This window comes from Saccopteryx bilineata, chromosome X (assembly GCF_036850765.1).
Source record: "Saccopteryx bilineata isolate mSacBil1 chromosome X, mSacBil1_pri_phased_curated, whole genome shotgun sequence".
Lineage (NCBI taxonomy): Eukaryota > Metazoa > Chordata > Mammalia > Chiroptera > Emballonuridae > Saccopteryx > Saccopteryx bilineata.
Genome location: NC_089502.1, coordinates 115,234,325 through 115,258,823, shown reverse-complemented (window position 1 = coordinate 115,258,823; position 24,499 = coordinate 115,234,325). Strand labels below are relative to the sequence as shown.

The following is a 24,499-nucleotide window of genomic DNA, read 5'->3' as shown; positions in this document are numbered from 1 at the left end:
CAACTCAAGAATAAAATGACAACAATGCAGTTTTTTAAATGTGCAAAGAATTTCAGTAGACATTTTTCCAAAGAGGATATACAAATGAGCAATAAGCAGGTGAAAAGATATTCCACATTATTAGTCATTAAGAAAATGTAAATGGTATGAAAAAGCAATCAATGGACAACTGAAGCTCCACAATAATAACAAGTTGATACCTGTCTGCCCCCCATATATATTTATCTCTCTCTCTCTCTTTCTCTCTCTCTCTCTTTCTCATGCGTGCTCTAAAAAAAATGTAAATAAAAATCACAGTGAGATACCGCTTCACACTCACTAGTATGACTATAATTAAAATAACACAATAAAAACTTTGATAGAAGATGTAGAAAAATAGGGACCATCATGCACTGGTGGGAAAGAAAAATGGTACAGCCATTTTGGAAAATAGTTTTGGAAGGCAGTAATTAAAAAGGTTCAACATTGAATTATTATATGCCTGAACAATTCTACTCCAAGGTGTATGTTTATAAGAAATGAAAATCTATGTCTACTCAAAAACTTGAACATATTTTGGTACCTGCATTGTTCATAATAAACCAAAATGGAAACATCCCAAACTTTTATCAACTTATGAATAGATACACAAAATGTATCATGTCATAAACTTTAATACCATTCATCAATAAAAGAAATAATGTACTAGTTTATATCACAAAGTAGTTGAACTTTGAAAACATTATGCAAAGTGAAAAAAGCCAGTCACAAAAGACCACAGATTGAATGATTTCTTTTCTATAGATTATTTACAATAGACAAATTTATAGAGACAAGGAAAAGATTAGTGTTTGGCCAGTGAGAGGGATGGGGTTGGCAAGATGTAAATACTCACTATGCTGAAATCTGGGTTTAACCAGAGTTGTAGTCAAACGTTGCTTAAATATTCTTTATATGCAGTATTAATAATAATGTAAAATTCAATTTAAATGGTTCAACTTTTGTACATCAAATTGCATAGAGAAAATGATACATGGCCTATAAAAGGTACTCAGATTATCTAAGCATCAATAATCTTGCTACGACTAACAACAGAAAAGAAACATTTTTTTTTGGTAAGAATTTTCTACTTTTTCAGAGGTCTCAGATTTTTCTTTTACATTTTATAGCATTTTGGCTTGCTTTTTAATTAAAAGTGAATAGTTTTAATGGAAGTATTTTAAATTCATTTTTTCTGTGTTTTAGTTTGTTACACTGATTTCATGTAAATGCTGACATATAAATTTTTACTTTGAATTTTCTTGTCCAGGTAACTTCAAATCTTCCAATAGTGTGGGGAAAGCGAACGGTCACCATAGAGCCTAATGATACAGCTCGATATACTCTACACATAAACTCTGGGAAACGTGGTGCATTCCACGGTAAGCAAACTGTTAATGAAATGTTAACTACCACGTTAGTCTAGAAACATGAAGAAACAAAAATGTACTTACATTTCCCCTTTCTAATAAGTGACTCAGAAGGAAATACAGTTGTTTATTTCAGTCATTACCTTTCTAAATAATCAGAGTTTTGAGGCACATGTTTTAGATATAGTGCTGTACTTTCTTGGTTATTTATTTGAATTTATTTATAGGACAAATTCCTTGAAGTAGGAGGATTTAATTGAGGGAATTTACATTTAAAATGGTGGCACTTTACCAGGATGAGGGACTTGGGGGGCACAAGGGTGGGTAAATATATGGTGACAGAAAATGATGTGACTTTGGGTGATGGGCACACATGCAATCAACAGTTCAGATGCCATAGAGATGTTCACCTGAAACCTGTGTACTTTTACTGATCAATGTCACCCCATTAAATTTAATTTTCTAAATAGAAAATCTTGAAAAATATTAATAAAAAAATGTGATACTTTCAAATAGTTATACCAGTTTTTGAACCAGATAGCATCCTATGAGAATGTCTGTTTACATGACTAGGTAAAATAAAAGCATACATGCACTTAACTAATACATGAACAATAGGTTAGACTTTGGTATGTATGAAGTTTTCTTAATGTGTGTCTAAGAAAGTATTCATTTATACAGATTACTCTGGTGGTCCCTGAACAGAATTGCTTGTTGGGAGTGGCCATAAAGGTCATTCTTATAAGCTTTTTTAGTGAGGAGGTGAAAAATGTAGAAGAGTAATAGGGAAGAACAGAGGGACTGTGATTCATCAAAGGAATAAATTATCCTATTTGGAAGAGAATTAAATGCTCCCTGGTAGTTGGATTCTGCTGAGGAAGTTATTGTAATATAAGTAAATGGACACAAGTTAGAGGTGTAGAAAGCATACGCCTAGTTGCAATCTTGTGTGCCCTGGAAGCACTGTACTAGCCTCTCCTCTCACTCCTGCTGTCTCAGAAAGGAATGTTTTAGGAAAGGGTCTATTCCTAGCATAGAACGTATAGAGTGCCATTCTGAAGGAAAGAGTACAGAGGCAGAATGGATGCCATTCCAGTTTATAAGCAGAAGGGAAATTTCCAAATGACAAACTGATCCAATTAGTACCACTTTAATGGAAAGTGCTAGGAAGGAAGATCCAACCTGCCTCACCTCAAATATCACCACAGTCCTAGACATTAGCATCTTTTGAAATCCTCCTGTCACTTTGCAGATGTTTGATTTTACAAAGCTCATTAATAATTAATTCTTCATGGGATAGGTAGATTTTGAGCTATAGTGAGCCTATTCCAAGCATTTCAATGAAGTACCATAACTTGCCTTTTTTATGTAATTCAGAAGATTAAAAATCATTTTAAGAAATTTCAATTTCAGTTTCATTTTGATCAACAAATGACAGTCTGAATAGTGGATTTTTTTTTTTTTTAGTTTTAGGATTTTAACTTCTTGCCATCATTTTTGATATACACAGTAAATCTCAGTTTCTTGTTGTATAAAAAGACAGTGAGCTTTATTTCTGAGATGGAACATACAAGGAACCTCGAACTGTGAAACACTGTTGAATTAGCAGTGATTATGACTCCCTTAAACAAAACAAAGAAAGACTAGTCTGAATCAGACTCTTAAAGTTATAGAAATGAGGCTAAGAAGAATTAAATAATCATGTTTAATGTCTTTCTTTGTATAGTCATTTTTGTTGGATTTGGCATCATTTCTGACACAATAAATTTCAATATGTATTTTTATTAATCAGATATGGACTCTTTAATGTGTTGGTTTGAAGGACTTTAGAAAAAATTTGGGGAAGTGAAAGGCAATGCAGCGTAAGTTGTAAAGTGAGGATGAATTAGTAAGTGTCGCTGGCTACACAAGGGGTTTTGTAGGCTTCATAATTTTGAAAAATATTTGCAAGACATGATCATGATCATTCTTCCCAGGGTGATCCCTTAGACTTGAATTTTTGTTGCTATTATGATGTGAAGAAACTGAGACTAGTTTGATTGATGCTGCTATTGGAAGACATCAACGATAGTTTAAGTAGGCTAAATATAATTGCTTCTGAGCAGCTGCTAATCTGATATAAAGAAAACTAGACTAAAAACATATGATAATGTTCCTATTTATACTGTTTAAAGAAGTACTTCAGACCCTGGCCAGTTGGCTCAGTGGATAAAGTGTTGGCCCCGCATGTGGACGTCCCGAGTTCACTCCCCAGTCAGGGTACACAAGAGAAGTGACTATCTGTTTCCCTTCCCCTACCTCTCCTCCTTCTCTCTCTCATCTCCTCTCTCAGCCAGTGGCTCGATTGGTTTGAACATGGCCCCAGGTGCTGAGGATAGCTCAGTTGATTTGAGCATCGGCCCCAGACCAAGGTTGCCAGGTGGATCCCAGTCAGGGCACATGTGTATCTCCCCTTTTCTCACTTAAAAAAAAAAGTACATCAGTGTATTTGTATTGATGGTCTTTAAAAAATAACTTTTATTTTTTCTGTTTTTTTATTATGTAACAATTCTGTTTTCATTATATAACATTTTTCACAAAAAGGCTTATAATTTGGGAAACCTTGAAAAGCATAGTAGCTATTAACAAAACTGACATTAAACTAGTTATGCTCTGTTAAAATATTAGACATTTCTCATATGTTCGCAAATACTCAATTGTTTGAGCTCCACTATAATGTAACCCTTGCCATTCTAACCACCATAGCCCCTCCCCAGACAGTAATCCTTATATTAATTTTTATTACAATAACATGAGTCACAAATACAATTTACATGCATATTCACAACTTAGAGCAAGTCACTCTTAATATACTTAAGAAAAATAATTTGTACAGGTAAGAATTAAGACTGTCCAGTTTGGTATAACCTCTACATCATTTGCTCTAATGATTTGCTCCAGATTATTCTTTAATAATCTTCATAAAATAATACATAATAATCTACATATGTCTTTGGCATAACTGTTCTGAGTTCCTGATGAGGATGTCACATTATTCAGCTCATAATCCTCTAGCTTATGAATATCTGGGTCATAATATAACTTTAAAAAGCACATTTTGATAACAAATAGCAAACTGTTTAAACTTGTAGGGTCTCTTCTGTATCTAGTGCTATGAAGCTAAATAATTAATTTAAGATCTGGTCATCCAAAAATGTAATGTGAAATGTGGGCCTCAGACCATGCAAGTGTGAGTTTATTAGTTGATATTTTTCTTCTCTGATTCCCGATTGTGGTGCAAAAGCAAAGCCTTCAGACCCGCACAGAGTAGCTTGTATCTTAGAACAAATGGCATCTCCAGCTATAACTCACTGGAGTGGATTCTTGCGTTCTCTGTTTGTGTGTGTGTTTAACTTAAAATTTTCATTTGGGAGATGATTCTCTGAATATCCAACATATTATAGAAATGGCCATCCCTAAATTTTTTAAATTATGTTTTCTCTCATTGTTAACTAATATAGCTGATTTTTTAAAACGTAAGTATGGAACTTCATAATTATTCCACAACTACTCCTACTTGTGAGAAACAAATATAGTTTTATCTGCAAGGAAGAGGCCTTTAGAAAGTCTTATAATAGTTAATGATATTTATTGTGATCCTCCAATAAGGGGCGGAAGGAAGAAGAAGGGGAAACTCAGGAGTTGACCATAGACTTGGTGGAAGTACAACAGGAAAAGCCAATAGCAAGGGTTATTTATTGAATTATAAATCAGTTAAATGTATGGACAAATACCAGGCTGAAATAATGTAATATGTTGATAATGACCTGGAGACCCAAAATGATGTCCAAACATTTTATAATAAGAATTTTTTACCCCTAAAATTAATACAGTGTTGTATGTCAATTACATCTCATTTAAAATTGTTTTAAATTTTAAATGTAAATGTCCATGTATCATTTACAAAGACCATCAGGTCTTTTGATCAGTGATTTTCAACCGTTGTGCTGCAAGAATGTTTAAAACATGCCATACCTATTTAGTCTGGACACTGGCCTCTTTTCCCTTAGATTGTCAAATAAAAAAATGAGAACAGCCAATACAACAATAGCTGTCCAGCATGAGTGAATCAGAATTATACATATTTCATTTGTCAGATTGGCAATATATATATATTTATATATATATTTAGTTGTGCTACAGAATTGTAGTAATTAGTCTCTGTGTGCCTTCAGATGAAAAAGGTTGGAAATTACTGCTTTAGCTGGTAGAGAACACTTCATGGACACAGTCCTATACAATCGCCGAGGAACTTGAACTGTTCATTCCATATTGGAAAGCCAAATATTGAGAACGCAGATTTAAAGTGGTTTCCAGTCATATTAATAAGTTTACTGTTTACTCTGAACAGTCATAATAGAGTACTCTGAAGTTCTCTTATCATTCATGACCTCATAAGCTGGTAGCTCTGGAAAGTAGGTAACGATAATTAGTTTTGACATATCAACAATTACCTTGTATTTTTTTAATAGCAGTCAAAACTGCATTTTTACTTGCTGAAAAGTGATTGTATTCATTCAGTTCAACACAACTGTCAGTTATAGCTAAGGTTCATTTCTGCACATTTGCAATTTGGAAGTTCGTACACTGGAATGAGATCTATTATGATGTTGGCACAAGGAAGCCTTGTCCAAACAATTGCCATTAAGATTTTAACCAGCTTTTCTAAAGACTTTTTAAAAATTTATTTTGAATAAACTTCTGCTTAATGTCAAACAAAATGTCTAATGGGTGCACAATTAAGTTTTTATGTTAAACGTATGTTTAAACAAGATAGATTAGTTTTCATGGTTGGCATCCTGCTACTCTGAAACAGCACACTGTCTATAAAGATATGTAGTATGAGTTGCCATCTTACAAATACACACTTAGTTCAGAATTTTCTAATATTGTATGTGAGAAACATCACTTGTTACATGCACTTTGAGAATGTAATGCTGAGCAAATGTAGTGTTATTTCAATTTTAATTTTTCTTTTAAAGCCTGGACAGCATATTCATGCTAACCACCACACTGAGATGGCAAAATTGTATAACTTTTACTTTGCTGTTTCCTCTTTCATTGTTATTATGCTACAAGGGGATACACTCACAAGTCAAACATTACTTCAACATCTTAATTACATCATAATCTGGTTGTATGACTTGGGTAATATAATTAACCTTAGTGAATGTCATACGTCTTACCTGTAAAATATAGTAGATAATATTTCACCTTTCAGGGTAGTGATGGGCATTAAATGGGAATATATGAAAAGTGCTCACCTAGTAAGTGCTCAGTAATATATATCACTCTTATTTAATATACTAACTCCTATTTTTAAAAAAATTCCATTACATGGTATGGATGTTGGGGGGATCCAGGGTTTCTTCTGCCCCCATTCTGTCCTGGTATGTCTCGATGAATATACCAGGGAGGTTGCTATCAAAAGCTTGGCTGAAACTAACTTTGGATTCTTCTGACTTTTCTCCATCACTATTGTGGACTGCCACATAGTTGTAAAAACAAAAACAGGTTAAATGCCACTGGTCTTTCAAAACAAGTTTTGGTTGCTGTAAAGCATTTTTATTCTCTTTTAGGCTAAAGACATGATTTACAAAATCAGGGCCTTGCAGAGAGAATGAATTAGTTTTGCTTGACTCCTCCAGTGCTTCTTTGGGCTCTTCTCTCTGCTTTCACCATCTGCTTTCCCAGGCAGCGTGTGCTCTGATGTTTCCTCTTGACTTTAGCCACCTGCATGGTGTTACCCTTGAGGGCTAGTGAGCACTAGAAATTTTCTTTCTGCCTCTGATCCCAAAATCAAAATAAGTTTTAATTCTATTCTCTCTGTCTCTTTTTTTCTTAAGTGAGAAGCAGGGAGGCAAAGAGATAGACTCCTGCATGCACCCTGACTGAGGTCCATCCAGCAAGCCCCCTATGGGGCAGTGCTCTGCCTATATGGGGTCATTGCTCAGCAACTGAACTATTTTAGCACCTGAAGTGAGTCATGGAGCCATCCTCAGCACCCAGGGCCAGTATGCTCGAACCAGTTGAACCATGGCTGCAGGAGGGAGGGAAAAGGGGAAAGAGAAAGACAGACAGAGAGAGAAAAGGAAGAAATGGAGGGATGGAGAAGCAGATGATCTCTTCTCCTGTGTGCCCTGACCAGGAATCAAACCCGGACATCCACATGCTAGGCTGATGCTCCACCACTGAGCCAACCAGCCAGGGCCTAATTCTATTTTCAAGTCCCTGAGATGATTGTCTAGAGGTAAATCCATGTTAACAGACCAATGAGTGATGATGTATACTGCATTTCCTGCCTTTATGCAAGATAATCTGTCCTTTGACTGCCAGGTCAGCATCAGCCTCCAGTCTAACACCTGGCACACAGTGGCAGGCATCCAGGCTTCCAGAATAGAAGGAGCAATGCATTTCACAAAATTGTTTCCAAAATAGTTTTTAAGTTACTTAGTAGTACAATAATTGCAGTGCAATAAAATATGAGAACAAGGAAAAGTAATGAACTTGGAGGAAAGCATACATTTGAAAATCACATATGCTCTTTTAAATTGGAGGAAGGCACTCCTGTAATTCCAGCATTTGCCATGAGGCCCACGTTTAATTGGCACAACACACACTTGAAATCTTGAATGTATGTTAGAGAGGTAGCTCTCCTTGGGATAGTAAGGCAGTCTGTAGATGCTCTATTGAATATAAATTCAAGCTGCTTTTGAAAGATAGCTCTCGTGGCTAATAAATCCACCTATGATATTTATGATATATGGTTAAAATCTTTATATTGGAAATCTGCACTACCCAAGATATAGTTAGAATTATTATTGAGTAAATAAAAAATTTTATATCTCTCCCTTTTGCCTCTTTTCTCTGTCTCTCTGTCACTCTATCTCTATCTCTCTTTTGTCTACAGAGAGAATCAGCCCTCCAAACACCCATGTTGTTCAAGGGTCAATTGTGTACCTTTTATCGTAAAAGTTGGTACTTACAAAATGGGAGTAGAGCTTTATTATATAGATATGGCTACAGCACTGTTCTTTTTCTCTGTGTGTTGTTTATCTTCCACATAACTTTGTTTTTCCTCCTTACCTTTTGAAGGGGAAACAAAACAAAACGGAGTGAGAATTAAGCTTAACCTCAAGAATAAAAAGATAGAAGAGGAGGGTCAGCAAAAGATGCCTTAAACTTTTATCTTATATCTTGCTTTTAGATTTTATAAGGTAGTATACTAGAGAAACAAAACAATAAACATTCATTTGATCATGTGCGATATAAAGTGCATAGAGCAGATACTTATGAAGAAAGTTTTTGATGGAATTAATGTGCCTCCGAGAAATTCACAAGTTGACCAAAGCCCAGCCCTACGGAAATTTTCCTTAACAGTGTTCCTCATTAGCGGTTGGAAGTGGTGAAGCATGAAGCCAGTGCGAGGAACAGGGTGGCTGTGAAGGGACCAAGTGCAAAGAGGTCAGAGCTTTGCCAGGATTAACTGTTGCCATGGAAACTTGCTTTCGGAGGTTTTCTGAGAGATGCAAGTTTAGGTGATCATTGAGCTGTATCTCAGACCTATCGCTTTTGATAAAAATGTTTTGGAAGTATGTGAGTGATTTTACTGTTTTTGCCAATCAAAAACCCATTGAGCCCTGGCCGGTTGGCTCAGCGGTAGAGCGTCGGCCTAGCGTGCAGAGGACCCGGGTTCGATTCCCGGCCAGGGCACACAGGAGAAGCGCCCATTTGCTTCTCCACCCCTCCGCCGCGCCTTCCTCTCTGTCTCTCCCTTCCCCTCCCGCAGCCAAGGCTCCATTGGAGCAAAGATGTCCCGGGCGCTGGGGATGGCTCTGTGGCCTCTGCCCCAGGCGCTAGAGTGGCTCTGGTCGCAACATGGCGACGCCCAGGATGGGCAGAGCATCGCCCCCTGGTGGGCAGAGCTTTGCCCCTGGTGGGCGTGCCGGGTGGATCCCGGGATCCCTGTCAGGCGCATGCGGGAGTCTGACTGTCTCTCCCTGTTTCCAGCTTCAGAAAAAAAAAAAAAAAAAACCCATTGATTTTGTGGTATATTTGGTGATGGTTAGACATGACTTAATATACCATTTCCGATACTGTATGTCAGGGACATATATATTACTACCTGTGTGACCTGGAGGAAGTTATTGACCTTCTCCATAACCCAGGTTGTTCAGCTTTAAACTAAGTTGTGTCTAATTAACACATGTCTGTTAAAGGAGTTAAGTAGGTAATGAATGAGAGGCATTTTGCATATGTTGAACATAATGTGAACATTCCATAACTAGTTTTTTCATTATTTTTCAAAGAAAAACCATTAATATTATATTGCTTGGTTTTTATTAACTTGAGTCTGATATTAACATTCTACATCAGGCGTCCCCAAACTACGGCACACGGGCCGCATGCGGCCCCCTGAGGCCATTTATCCAGCCCCCGCTCCACTTCTGGAAGGGGCACTTCTTTCATTGGTGGTCAGTGAGAGGAGCACTGTATGTGGTGGCCCTCCAACGGTCTGTGGGACAGTGAACTGGCCCCCTGTGTAAAAAGTTTGGGGACCCCTGTCTACATGATAATATGAAATTCGAGAAAAATAATTCCTAATTTTATAAAATGACTTGTATACTGAGAAATGTTTATTTTATTGACTGTTGAAAGAGCATTTTGAAAAATCAACATATTAGAGTGTTTAGCAGATAAAAACCTTCCTTCATCAAAATAAAAGCTTATGCTATTGAAAGTAGAATTGCTCTAATTCCTATCTCTTTTTGATTGTTTTTGGAACGTTCTTTTCAGACAAATTGAGAATCTCCATTATATCAATGATTCTGTATCTTAGAGTTGCTTTTGCTTACTGCTATTTTTTCTGTTCTACCTATAGTGTTTCTAAAGCCATCTAATAATTTTCTTGTCACTCTGATAAACTTAAGCACTGAAAATCAAGCTTTTATTTATTCCTTTTTGGATTCCTTGGCTTTGGCCAGACCGGAGGGATGTGGGGAACAAAGTAGTCACATGCATTTACTGCAGAAAATGATCATCTTTTTGAAACACATGGTCTTCTCATAATGAGTATTTACATACTGACTTTGATTTGAAGGTTCATTGCTGACATTCAGGTTGCTGAGCCTAATTTAATTTTCTTAATATGTTTATAAGAATTTAAACAAGACTACTTGTTTCTCCTTTTATAGCTAATTAATAACCAAAAATAAAGATGCAGTTTAAAAATGCAATTGTTTAGAAATAAAATTAAAATTACATTGCCAAGAAAAAGGGTTTTCTCTAGAAAAAATTAAGTAAAAATTAGTGGCATAATTCTAAGGTGCATTATTTAAAAGTATCCTTTCAGTTAAAACATGAGCTACTAAATAGATCTGTAATTACTTCCATAGTTTCATTCATCCATTTCCTTTTCTTAAAAGATAAATATTTAATTTCTTATTTTGGTTAGTAATATATGGTTTTTTTATACTCATGTACGGCTTTTAAATTGTTTTACAAATGCTTGTCCAATTTTTTTTTGTTAAGGGATAATAAAAATGTGATAACATTTAAATGGATGTATTGGAAGAAGAAATAATTATGCTGAGTAAATAAATGACCTGAAATTAAAAAGAATGGAGAATGTACACTTTTAATTCTTGAGAATATTTCATAGTACTTTGAAATATTAATTAGATTTTCTTATTATTCAGTACACACATTTTGTTTAACATATGTAGGGCTATCTAAATAATAGGGTTTTTTTCACTTTATTTCAAGCAAAGATTTAATTTTGTGTGTGCATGTGTGTGTTTTTATTAAATTTAATGCAGTGACATTGATAAATCAGGGTACATATGTTCCGAGAAAACATCTCCAGATTATTTTGACATTTGATTGTGCTGTATACCGCTCACCCAAAGTCAAATTGTCTTCCGTCACCTTCTATCTGGTTTTTTTTGTGCCCCTCCCCTCCCCTCCCCTCTCTCTCTTTCCTCCCCCATCCCCCCTCCCCCCCACCCCCATTACCATCACATTCTTGTTCATGTCTCTGAGTCTCATGTTTATATCCCATCTATATATGGATTCATATAGTTCTTAGTTTTTTCTGATTTACTTATTTCACTCCGTATAATGTTGTCAAGGTCCATCCATGTTATTGTAACTGATCCGATATGATCATTTCTTATGACTGAGCAGTATTCCATAGTATATATGTACCAAGGTTTTTTAATTCACTCTTCTTCTGACGGACACTTGGGCTGTTTCCAGATCTTTGCTATTGTGAACAATACTGCCACAAACATGGGGGTGCATTTCTCATTTTGGAGCCGTTCTATGGTGTTCTTGGGGTATATTCCTAAAAGTGGGATAGCTGGGTCAAAAGGCAGTTCGATTTTCAATTTTTTGAGGAATCTCCATACTGTTTTCCACAGTGCCTGCACCAGTCTGCATTCCCACCAGCAGTGCAGGAGGGTTCCCTTTTCTCCACATCCTCGCCAGCACTTATTCTGTGTTGTTTTGTTGATGAACACCATTCTGGCTGGTGTGAGGTGATATCTCATTGTGGTTTTAATTTGCATTTCTCTAATGATTAGTGATGTTGAGCATTTTTTCATATGCCTATTGCCCATCTGTATGTCCTCTTTGGAGAAGTGTCTATTCATTTCTTTTGCCCATTTTTTTGATTGGATTGTCTGTCGTCCTGATATTGAGTTTTACATGTTCTTTATAAATTTTGGTTATTAACCCCTTATCAGATGTATTGTCGAATATGTTCTCCCATTGTGTAGTTTGTCTTTTTATTCTGTTCTTATTGTCTTTAGCTGTGCAAAAGCTTTTTAGTTTGATATAGTCCCATTTGTTTATCCTGTCTTTTATTTCACTTCCCTGTGGAGATAAATCAGCAACTATTTTGCTCTGAGAGATGTCGGAGAGATTACTGCCTATGTTTTATTCTAAGATGCTTATGGTTTCACGCCTTACATTTAAGTCTTTTATCCATTTTGAGTTTATTTTTGTAAATGGTGTAAGCTGGTGGTCTAGTTCCATTTTTTTGCAGGTAGCTGTCCAATTTTCCCAACACTATTTAGTAAAGAGGCTGTCTTGACTCCATTGTATGTTCTTACCTCCTTTGTGGAATATCAGTTGTCCATAGAGCTGTGAGTTTATTTCTGGGTTCTCTGTTCTGTTCCATTGATCTATATGCCTGTTCTTATACCAGTACCAGGCTGTTTTGAGTACAATGGCCTTGTAGTATAACTTGATATCAGGAATTGTGATACCTCCCACTTTATTCTTCTTTTTTAAGATTCCTGAGGCTATTAGTGTTCTTTTTTGGTTCCATATAAATTTTTGGAATATGTGATCTATATCTTTGAAGTATCATTGGTATTTTAATTAGTATTGCATTGAATTTATAGATTGCTTTGGGTAATATAGACATTTTAATGATGTATATTCTTCCTAACCATGAGCACGGTATGTGCTTCCACTTGTTTTATCTTCCTTGATTTCTTTTATCAATGCTTTATAATTTTCCGAGTACAAGTCTTTTAGTCTCCTTGGTTAAGTTTACTCCTAGGTACTTTATTTTTTTGGTTTTAATAGTGAAGGGGATTGTTTCCTTAATTTCTCTTTCTGACTGTTCATTTTTGACGTATAAAAATGCCTCTGATTTCTGAGTATTGATTTTATATCCTGCCACTTTGCTGAATTCATTTATCAGGTCCAGTAGTTTTTTGACTGAGACTTTAGGGTTTTCTATGTACAATATCATATCATCTGCAAATAATGATAGTCTTACTTCTTTTCCAACTTGAATGCATTTTATTTCTTCTTCCTGTCTGATTGCTGTGGCTAGGACTTCCAGGACTATGTTGAATAAGAATGGTGAAAGGGGGCACCCTTGCCTTGTTCCTGATCTTAAGGGGATTGCTTTTAATTTTTGCCCATTGAGTATGATGTTGGCTGTGGGTTTCTCATAGATGACTTTTATCATGTTGAGGTATGTTCCCTGTATTCCCACTTTGCTGAGTTTTGATCATGAACGGGTGCTGGATTTTATCAAATGCTTTTTCTGCATCTGTTGAAATTATCATGTGGTTTTTCTCCTTTTTGTTTATGTGGTGAATCACATTGATTGATTTACAAATATTGTACCAGCCTTACCTCCCCAGAATAAATCCCACTTGATCATGGTATATGATTTTTCCATATATTGTTGGATCCGGTTTGCTAATATTTTGTTGAGGATTTTAGCATCTATATTCATCAGAGATATTGACCTATAATTTTCTTTCTTTGTATTGTCTTTGCCTGGTTTTGGAATCAGAATTAGGCTCACCTCATAAAAGGAGCTTGGAAATCTTCCTTCCTCTTGAATTTTTTGAAATAGCTTGAGAAGGATAGGAGTTAATTCTTCTTTGAATATTTGGTAGAATTCACTTGTGAAGCCATCAGGCCCCGGATTTTCCTTTGTTGGGGGTTTTTTGATAACTGTTTCGATCTCATTTGGTGTAATCCGTCTGTTTTCTGATTCTTCCAGATTGATTTTTGGAAGATTGTATGTTTCAAGGAATTTGTCCATTTCATCTAGGTTGTCTAGTTTTTTGGCATACAGTTCTTCATAGTATTTTCTTACAATATTTTGTATTTCTGTTGTGTAAGTTGTTATTTCTCCACTCTCATTTCTAATTTTATTTATTTGAGTCCTCTTTCTCTTTTTTCTTGTTGAGTCTAGTTAAAGGTTCATCAACTTGTTTACCTTTTCACAAAACCAGCTCCTAGTTTTATTGATCCTCTGTATTGTTTCTTTAGCCTCTATGTCATTTATTTCTGTCTGATCTTTATTATTTCCTTCCTTCTACTACATTTGGGCTTTACTTGCTGTTCTTTTTCTAATTCTTTTTGATGCAGGGTTAAGTTGTTTATTTGAGCTTTTTCTAGTTTCTTAAGGTGTGCCTGTAGTGCTGTGAACTTCCCTGTTAGTACTGCTTTTGCTATGTCCCATAAATTTTGAGTTGTTGTATGCTCATTGTCATTCGTTTCTAGGAATTTTTTTATTTCTTCTTCGATCTAATTCTTAATCCATTCGTTATTTAACAACCTGCTATTTAATTTCCACATGTTTGAGAATTTTTTAGCTTTTCTATTGTGGTTCATTTCTAGTTTCATGCCATTGTGATCAGAGAAAGTGCTTGATATGATTTTAAACTTCTTATATTTGTTGAGACCACTTTTGTGCCCTAACATGTGGTCTATCCTAGAGAATGTACCATGAGCACTTGAACAGAATGTATATTCTGCTGCTTTAGGATGAAAGGTTCTGAAGATATCTATTAAATCAAATTGATCTAGTGTGTCCTTTAAGTCTGCTGTTTCTTTGTTAATTTTCTTTCTTGAGGATCTATCTAGTGATGTTAGTGGGGCAAAGATTTAATTTTGTTATTTTAAATTAAATTCATTGGGGTGACATTGGTTAATAAAATCACATAAGTTTTAGATACACTATTCCATATTTATCAACTGTACACTGCACCACGCATGGAATACTACTAAGCCATTAAAAAAAGAAAGAAATAAGAAAAATAGAGTTGCTGTTTTACTTTCCTTTCCAAATTGTTAATTGCTAATATATAGGAATGTAACTGATTTTTTGTGTTGATTTTATATCCTGCATATTATATTGCTGAATACATTAGGTCTAACTTTTTTACATAAAGTCGTTAAAGTTTTCTATATATATGCTTGTGACATCTGCAGACAAAGATGATTTTACTTCTTCCAATTTTGATACCTTTACTACTATATTTTCATAATTACTCCAGTTAGAAATTCCAGTACTTCCCTGGCCTGTTGGCTCAGTGGTAGAGCATCAGCCTGGCATATAGATGTCTGTGTTCAATTACCAGTCAGGACACACAGGAGAAACACCTGTCTGCTTCTCCACCCTTTCCCCTCTCACTTCTCTCTCTCTCTCTCTTCCCATCCTGCAGCCATGGCTCGATTGGAGCGAGTTGGCCCCATGCACTCAGGATGGCTCTATGGCCTTTATCTCAAGTGCTAAGAAGAGCTCAGTTGCTAGGCAATGGAACAATGCCCCAGATGGGCAGAGCATCGCTCCCCAGTGGGCTTTTGGGGTGGATCCCGGTTGGGGTGCATGTGGAAGTCTGTCTCTGCCTCCCATCCTCTCATTGAATAAGAAAAAGAAAGAAAAGAAAAAGAAATTCCAGTACTATATTGGATAGAAAAGATAAAACCAGACGTCCTTGATTTGTACCAATCTTAGAGAAAATGTCTTCTGTTTTTCACCATTGAGTATAATGTTAGCTGTGGGTTCCTCCTATATGGCTATTATTAATTTGAGGATGTTCTCTCCTGTTCCTATTTTATTTTTATCTTCAAAAGCTGTTGAATATTGTGACATACTTTTTATCCCTCAAGTGAGATGATCATGTGTTTTATTTTCCTTTGTTTTCTTAATATGATGTGTTGCGCTGATTGGTTTTATATGTTAAACCGCTCACTCATTCAGTTTTCTGAAACCTGATAATTCTATTATTTGCCACATTTTTTTAATTATTATAAGAAAATTATTTTAAAATTATCATTATAATGAAGATTTTAAAAAATTGTTTTTTGAACTTCTCACTAAATTGTTCTTTAACCACTATCAGTTTTAATTCTGATACTGAAAGTCTAGACTGTGTGTTTGTCTTTTGTATTTGTTAGTTTCAAACTGACGTTTCATTTTAGAAAATTAATCCCTGGTTAATCTAACATCTTGGACCTGTGTGTTGTAGGTAGACTTTTATTTTCCATTGAAAGCACTAACCATGATGATTCTGAGAACAAATTGGATCATGATGAAGACCTTTCTATTAAAAGTAGTAAAGATGATGATTCTGAGGAAGAATCAGATCATAATGATCGTTTCATTAAAAGCAATAAAGATGATGATTCTGAGAAGGAATCGGATCCTGATGAAGGTCCTTCTGTTAAAAACAATAAAGATGATGATTCTGAGAAAGAATCGGATCCCGATGAAGGTCCTTCCGTTAAAAACAATAAAGATGATGATACTGAGAAAGAATCGGATCCTGATGAAGGTCCTTCCGTTAAAAACAATAAAGATGGTGATTCTGAGAAAAAGTCGGATCATCATGAAGACCGTTCCATTAAAAACAATAAAGAGGATGATTCTAAGAAAGAATCGGATCATTATAAAAAGCGAAATATAATGCAATGTCAAGATTTAGTACCAATTTTGTGGGAATCAGAGTCAGAAGGGTCCTGCACGCTTTATGAGGAAGAATCAGGTAAATTTATTATTATGGAGAGTTCCACAACCACTATTCATAAACTGGTTTATAAGTTGATACTTTATATTCGTAATACATATACAAATGTATGTTGCATATATTTGTCAGAATTTTATTGTATTATTTCAGTATTAAATTTATGTAGTTTAATTTCTAGATTTGTTTTGCTCTTAACACTGTAGATTATAATCCTTCAGCTTGAAGGCTGCCTACTTTTTCATAAGTGAAACACTTTATATATATTTCTGTTATAAAACAAGAAACAGCAGTAAATTTCTGATAAAACACTAATGAGTAGGCCCTGGCCGGTTGGCTCAGTGGTAGAGCGTCGGCCTGGCATGCAGAAGTCCCGGGTTCGATTCCCGGCCAGGGCACACAGGAGAGGCACCCATCTGCCTCTCCATCCCTCCCCCTCTCCTTCCTCTCTGTCTCTCTCTTCCCCTCCCGCAGCGAGGCTCCATTAGAGCAAAGATGGCCCAGGCGTTGGGGATGGCTCTTTGGCCTCTGCCCCAGGCGCTAGAGTGGCTCTGGTCGCGGCAGAGCGATGCCCAGGAGGGGCAGAGCATCGCCCCCTGGTGGGCAGAGCGTCGCCCCTGGTGGGCGTGCCGGGTGGATCCCGGTCGGGCGCATGCGGGAGTCTGTCTGACTGTCTCTCCCCGTTTTCAGCTTCAGGAAAAACAAACAAACAAAAAAAACCCCCACTAATGAGTATATTATTTTAACAGTATAATATGCTTTTCTTCAACATAGGATGTGATAATCTTCCACATGCAAAAGGAAGTAAATATTATTGTTTACCCTTCCTATATTATAAACATAGGAGGAGTAATTTGCATTTTAATAAATATTATACCTTTTTAATAGAAATTCAAGGGAAATTGAGATGATAGAGTGTGGGAATAGATAAGGAAGATTTCTTAGAGAGTGGGGGAATGAGTTTTCTTTTCTGTGAGTAGTAGGAACATATGAAGGCATTATAGAAGAGTGGGTCAACAGGAGCAAAGTTATCGAGACAAAGGTATCCCAAAGAAAAATCTTTATTAATTAAATATGTATTTAATCAGATTCTTCAGAGAAACAGATATCACCATAATATTGTAATATATTATAGTGTAAAGTAATATACAATAAATGCAGGGATCTTATAAGGAATTGGCTAACATGCTAGTGATTTGAGCAATTTAGTCAAATAAATCAGTTCTTGAATTTATTTATTTATTTATTTATTTATTTATTTATTTTACTAGAGTGACAGAGAGGGATAAGGACAGACAGATAGGAAGGGAGAGAGATGAGAAGCATCAATTCTTTGTTGAGGCACCTTAGTTGTTCATTGATTGCTTTCTCATATATGCCTTGACCGGGGGGCTACAGCAGAGCAAGTGACCCCTTGCTTAAATCACACTCAAGCTGATGACCCCACGCTCAAGCTAGTAAGCCTGCACTCAAGCCTGTGGCCTCAGAGTTTTGAACCTGGATTCTCTGCATCCCAGTCCGTGCTCTATCCACTGTGCCCCCAGCTGGTAAGGCACTTCTTGGAATTCATAAAACATGACAATACTGATATGAAAATACATTTGGTCAACTGAAACTAGAGGACATCTCAAACTGAAAACTAGGTTAATGCTGTAGAACAGAGAAAATTAAAGTAAGAATCTACACAGATGAGAACAAATGGAAAGAACCAGGGTTTGATGCTAGTACAAACCTTGCTACGCTGGGCTCTTGTGGTCTACTAGAGTTCTAGTTTCTACATTTGGAAGTGAGACTTTGATCATTAGCAGCAACAGAAATACCTGCTTTTAAATAATATTAGGAACCCATTTACAAACACAATTTCTCTCCACTTGGCCCATAACTCCAATACAGTTTTCTTTGGGATAAATTCCTATGCTCCTTTTTCAGTGTCCCAAGAAACCAGAAATCTCTTTAACTATTTCTGACTTTGTCTGTAGACTAAATTCTTATGGTACTAGAAATGTAACATCATGTATTATAATATCATATTTAGACATTTATGTATACAGTATGTAAATATTTTTGCAATTATGGCAAAAAAAAGAACTGATTATTTCTCTTAAAATTTTAATCCTTAACTTAAAAGTGAAACATCTATAAGTTTATTTTAGTGAGGAACTAAAGTTACTGGGGCAGAGATTGGGCAGGGAGCATTCACGGGCTATCTCATGGCCATGCAGGATAGGGCTTCTCTTAGCACTCACAGAGTAATGAAAGCGCTTCTCTCTTCTCAGGGCTCTTGACAAATGAGTCCATCAAAAGGAGTCTGAAAATTATATCTGTTCATGTTCCTCAAATTTTTATGTTAAGTATAGTATTATGGAGCCTATATTAAATGCTTTTTTTTTTTCCCAGATGATCAGGGCATTGGTAGCAATGTACGAGTTTGGTATAACCTTGACATCTATATCCACCCTGCAGAGCCTGTAAACATTGTTGAAATAAAATGTGTTGCCTTGGTAAGTGCCCATGAAATGTTCATCGATTTTTGTGTTTTTGCAGACAGCTTTTTGTTGTACACTTACTTAAATTGCTATCCCTAAAAAATCCATATTAAATACTCATATTCAGATAAATTATTCAAATTACAGCTATTTTATTTTTAAATCCAGTAATCTTTACCTTGAAATATTATGGCGAGAATTTTTTAGTTGTATGGTATCTTACAGTGGCCGCACCGATTAGCATTCCACCTGGAATTCTCAGGAGTTACTGGAGAAAACTTCACCTTCATGCTTGCCATCACAGGATAAAAGCAGCCTTGTGTCTCTAGACTTTTTCAGTACTAATTCATCCTGTTTTCTACAGCAGGGCTTTTCCTTTGAAACATATTTGGAGCAACTGATATAGAGTTGGCATTTTAAATAACAGTTGATTAAAAATATGAATGTGTTATGTGAATTATTAAAGATACTCACTCCATGTCCAGGATTATTTAAGAGTCAAATTGTGAGAGTTTTGGTTTAAATGAAACATGAAGTCAGTATCAATTGCTATTAATCATGTTTTCATTCAATTTAATGTCCTTATTGTTAGTACTCAAATATTTAAATCTGTGATAAAAGGTTATTTTCATTTTTAAATGTGAAGATAGATTTTTTTGGTACAATTGATTATTTATAATCTTGAACTTTTACTCCATCAAATAGAAAATAAGACTGAAAACATTTTGAGTCTATATATGAATTATCTGCCCCTGTGATTTCTGGGTAAATTTCCATTGAAGCATAGTAAATGGGTGATTAAACTATTGAAATGCACTCAAGTATAGATTGCAAAAGCAATCTCTGCTAAGTGTAAAGTTATTTAATATGATAAAGTCTGGATCATTTCACTTCAAGAAAACATTCTATTTTCATGACCCTGTTATCACTACAGAATAAAATATTTCTTAAAGGTTACTTTTAAATGACATAACTTTAATTATGAAACAACTTGCTGTGGAAAATTATTACTAGATTAAAAGTCATCACTTTGTCAAGATTCAGGAGAAAAAAATTTTTTAAGTGGGTCCAGAAGAAACTGGGCCCATGAGGTGTCAAAAAGGGGAGACATCGACTTCCTCATTAACCATTTAAAATAGGGATAAAGAAGAGTAGAAATGTGCATACAAACTAGCAAATATACATGCAGTTCTGAAATCACTCACACACTACTGTATCATTTCCTCATTAAATGGTACATAAGGTACCCTTTTTGAGAATGTATTATTAGCCCTTCAAAAAAGTATTGGTAGGCATTGAGATTTTTATAACTCTCAACATTGCATGGTCAAGAGTGTCACACAGTTTGGGAAACACATGCCATCAGGATACTTTATATGGATACATAGGAAGACTGAGCAAAAAGCAAAAAGAAGCGATTAGCTATCTTCTTTAATGTACCTCAACTATGTTTTTACTTTTTAAATTAAGATTTGATACACCCTTTTGGAAATAAATTGTTTTCATGAATAATACACTTTCAAATGGGCTCCTCTTTTGGCCCTGGCTGGTTGCTTAGTGGATAAGCATTGGCCCAGTGTGTGTACATCCTGGGTTCGATCCCCAGTCAGGGCACACACAGGAGAAGCAACCATCTGCTCATCTTCCCCTCCCCCTCCCCCTGCTCGCTCTCTCTCTTTCCCTTCCACAGCCAGTGGCTTGGTTGATTCAAGCATCGACCCCAGACAGGGGTTGCTGGGTGGATCCTGGTTGGGGCATATGCAGAAGTCTGTCTCTCTATCTTGCATCCTCTAACTTAAATATAAATAAATAAATAAACAAATTTATATTTTTAAAAATGGGCCCCTCTCAATTTTCCACAAAGGACTTTCCCCTCCCCATGTAACAAATTCCATTATTATTATTTAATCCTAATTAAATACCACAGTTGTATACCTAAAACTCTTATCTGTATATCATTTCAGATTATTACCAATTATGCTATTGCTTTTATTTTTCATTGTGAATCGTTATTTCAGAAGGACACTGAAATAATTTCCTCTCAAGGTCTATATGAAAATGCAAGTTTTGAACCTCCATTCTATTGAGTAGTCTTCCATTACAGGGAAGAAGCAAGACTTTGCCCCATCAGCTGCTACATTGCTCTCTTTGTTCCTCTAGAAAAGTTTTCTGTACTGATTACATTTTCACTTTCAAAAGATGTTTGTAGAGAAGTGGAGTCCTTTTCCACTAACTCTCTCCACATGGCCTACCAATAACAGTGATGTTGTTGCCAAAGTGTCAAGCTTTTCCACCTTTCTAATAGTAATTGCCTAAGGTAAAACTTACAACCTATTAATTAATGAACATGAAGATTTAGTTGATAGAGATGGTGTGGATTACCCTAATTCCCATCAAATAAACTTTTGTGCACTTCTTGAAGAAGATGCTTTTTTAATACTTTCAGAAGTACATTAAAACTGTTGCCCTCACCTATATATTGTTCCCTAATATTTTTTACTACAGTTGCTATTTTTGCTAAACTTTTGAGGAATATTTTACTTAAACCTTAAATCATCATATGTGGCAATGTAGCTTTCAAGATACAAAGCTATCTCTGATTTTCTGTCTCAGCTTTTGTTAGATTAAACCCAGTTTCCACATCTTTCCTAAAGATAAACGAGTGCTTAAATGGGGTTTAAGAAATATTTAGACCCTTGAGGCATATAAATTTTGTTACTTTTTACAGCAGGTTCAAAGAATCAGATTATATTCACAAGGAAAAATAATCGGTTGTGGGTAGTTCATTTTTTCTTGGAGTAAAATATTTAGGATTTTTCTTGAAAATTTTTTCTTTAAGCCTTCATTATTTTATTTATAGCCTAGTAATATTTCATTGTAGATATGCACCACAACTTTTTTATCCACTTGTCTATTGAAGCAACTGTAGCTGTTTCTATATCTTGGTTATTATAAATAATGCTGCAGTGAACATAAGGGTTTATATATTCTTTCAAATTAGTATTTTATGTTTCTTTGGATATATTCCCTGAGGTGGAATTGCTGGGTCATATGACAATTCCATTTTTAATTTTTTGAGGGAAGACCCTCCCTACCGTTTTCATAATGGTTGTACCAGTCTGTATTCCCACCAAGAGTGTGCAAGGGTTCCCTTTTTTCTGCATCCTCTCCAACCTTGTTAATAACCATTCTAACAGGTATGGAGTGGTATCTTATTGTGGTTTTAGTTTGCATTTACCTGATGATAAATGATATTGAGCATCTTTTTATATGTCCATTGGCCATCTGTATGTCCTCTTTGGAGAAGTGTCTATTCAGGTCCTCTGCCCATTTTTAAATTGGTTTATGTGTTTGTTTGGTTTTTTTTTTTTTTTTAGTTTAGAGTCCTGAAAATTTTAACATGTAGTATGTGCTGTTCTATTTTGTTTGAACTCAAAAATCTCTTGTATCTCACGTAGTTTGGCTGTGGGAAAATTATGAGAGTAAGCCATTATTTTTCTACTGACACTCAATAATTCCAATATATAACAAAGAGCTGTTTTTCTGAAGTGAGCAAACAAAATTTCATATGCTTTTAAGTTTTAGATCATTCATAGCCTTCATAATATTTGCTCTGTTGTCAATGATAATTGCATGACTATTTCTTTGCTTGTTTTATGCATTATATAATTAACTTTCAGTTAAATTCATTCTATTACTGATGGTGAGACCCAGAAATCTCTCTACAAGCTAGTAAGAGGGGAGCATAGTTAAGAGCCTGTTGATCTACGTGGTGTCAAATATAAAAACATATATACAAAACATGCGAGTTGCCAACCATTTTCAATGTTTTTAGTTTAAAATTTTAGCCTTCATAATATGAAAAAAATATTTTCAGGTACTCCTTGTGTTATGTATTATCTTCTTTCCTTTATATATTAATATTCTTTATTTTTTCTGGGTGAAAATCCATACATTATGAGATTTGAATATGATACTGGAATTTTTCTTTTTCATGAAATATTAAGATAGGAAAAATAACCATTTGACTCTGAATTTATCTTGACAAGTTATGAAAAAATTTTAAACTGGTTTTTTAAAAAGTATCTCATGTCTTCTTTTGCATTAAATCACGAAATATATATATTGCTCTAGATTGATATAGACATAGTTATATAAAGAAAACCTATAACTTATGTTAAACAGCTATTCAGGAATGTACTTCCTAGGGATTGGTACCTGCAGTTAAATAATTTTCTATTGTTACTGTCTTTTATAGCCCCCCCCCCCACCCATGCACACACAGGGTTATGGAAAATGTCAGAATACATGTGAACATGCCACCCCCTCAATCTGACATTAGCACCCACTTCTGCCTTCTCTATGTCTCACATGGAATGGTGCAGGATTGGAAATAGGGGGCAGGAGGCATGACTTTAGTAGGTACAGTGGCATGCAGGTGGTAGTAGCAGAAAAATGACAATGATGTTTTTAATTTATAATTACAGACCTGGTTCCTCTGGGTTCTGAACTGTTGGCCCTGACTTTTCAATTTAGGGAAATTACTGAGACAGATCAGAGTTATCACCTCCTCCAAATTACATGGTACATTTCAAAATACCCTTTGGAACAATTTATTTATTGACTTTGTAATATTTTGAAATTGAATAAAATTAAAATCAAAGATTTCTTCAGTAAAATATACCTTACTTAAGTTAATATTATTGTGTGATTTGTACCTGCTAAGTAATTCTTTTATAATGAACTCATGATTATCATCTGGGAGAGGGTATGGTGAAAAAGACTTTCTGCTATTTCATATTGAATTGGCCATTTATGCAATTAAACTTTTGTGAACCAAAATATAATTTTTATTTACTCAAACCCATTCAGTGTAGGAAGTATGACATTTCCATGAAAATACTTAGTGAATTAAATTTTTCTTGCTCAGAGAGTATGTGAATGTAGCATTAACCACTCATTTATTTATATAGAGGTAAGCAAGCAAGTGTTTCCTTCATGGACAAAGCTGCAATGCCTATCTTGAAGTTATGTTTTGTGAATAACTAACTCTCCCTATCACTACCTGTTCCCACCAATTTACTTTTCTGTCACACCTGTAATGTTATTTCATAAATTTCAGAATAGCTCTATGTCCTTAAAGTACATTCATTACCAGTTTTTAAATTGTGACTGAAACGTGCAACATCCTCCTTTCATTAGGTTAAAGCATTATAGACAACTGGCCTTTGTTCGTATTGAACCTATTATTCACTTTTGAGATATTTGCTTAAATTAATGACTTTTACTTGAAATTGCGGCT

General features: G+C 35.3%; 1 protein-coding gene across 1 annotated transcript in view; it reads left to right on the top strand.

The window, feature by feature from the left end:
- The window catches only part of CFAP47 (cilia and flagella associated protein 47), a 374,219-nt gene that overhangs the window by 269,775 nt on the left and 79,945 nt on the right, over positions 1-24,499 (top strand). Inside the window, exons 49-52 of the mRNA XM_066250539.1 lie at positions 1,289-1,400; positions 16,217-16,287; positions 16,657-16,732; positions 19,109-19,212. Of these exons, the coding sequence (XP_066106636.1) occupies positions 1,289-1,400; positions 16,217-16,287; positions 16,657-16,732; positions 19,109-19,212 (363 nt within the window). The remainder of the gene's footprint in view (positions 1-1,288; positions 1,401-16,216; positions 16,288-16,656; positions 16,733-19,108; positions 19,213-24,499) is intronic.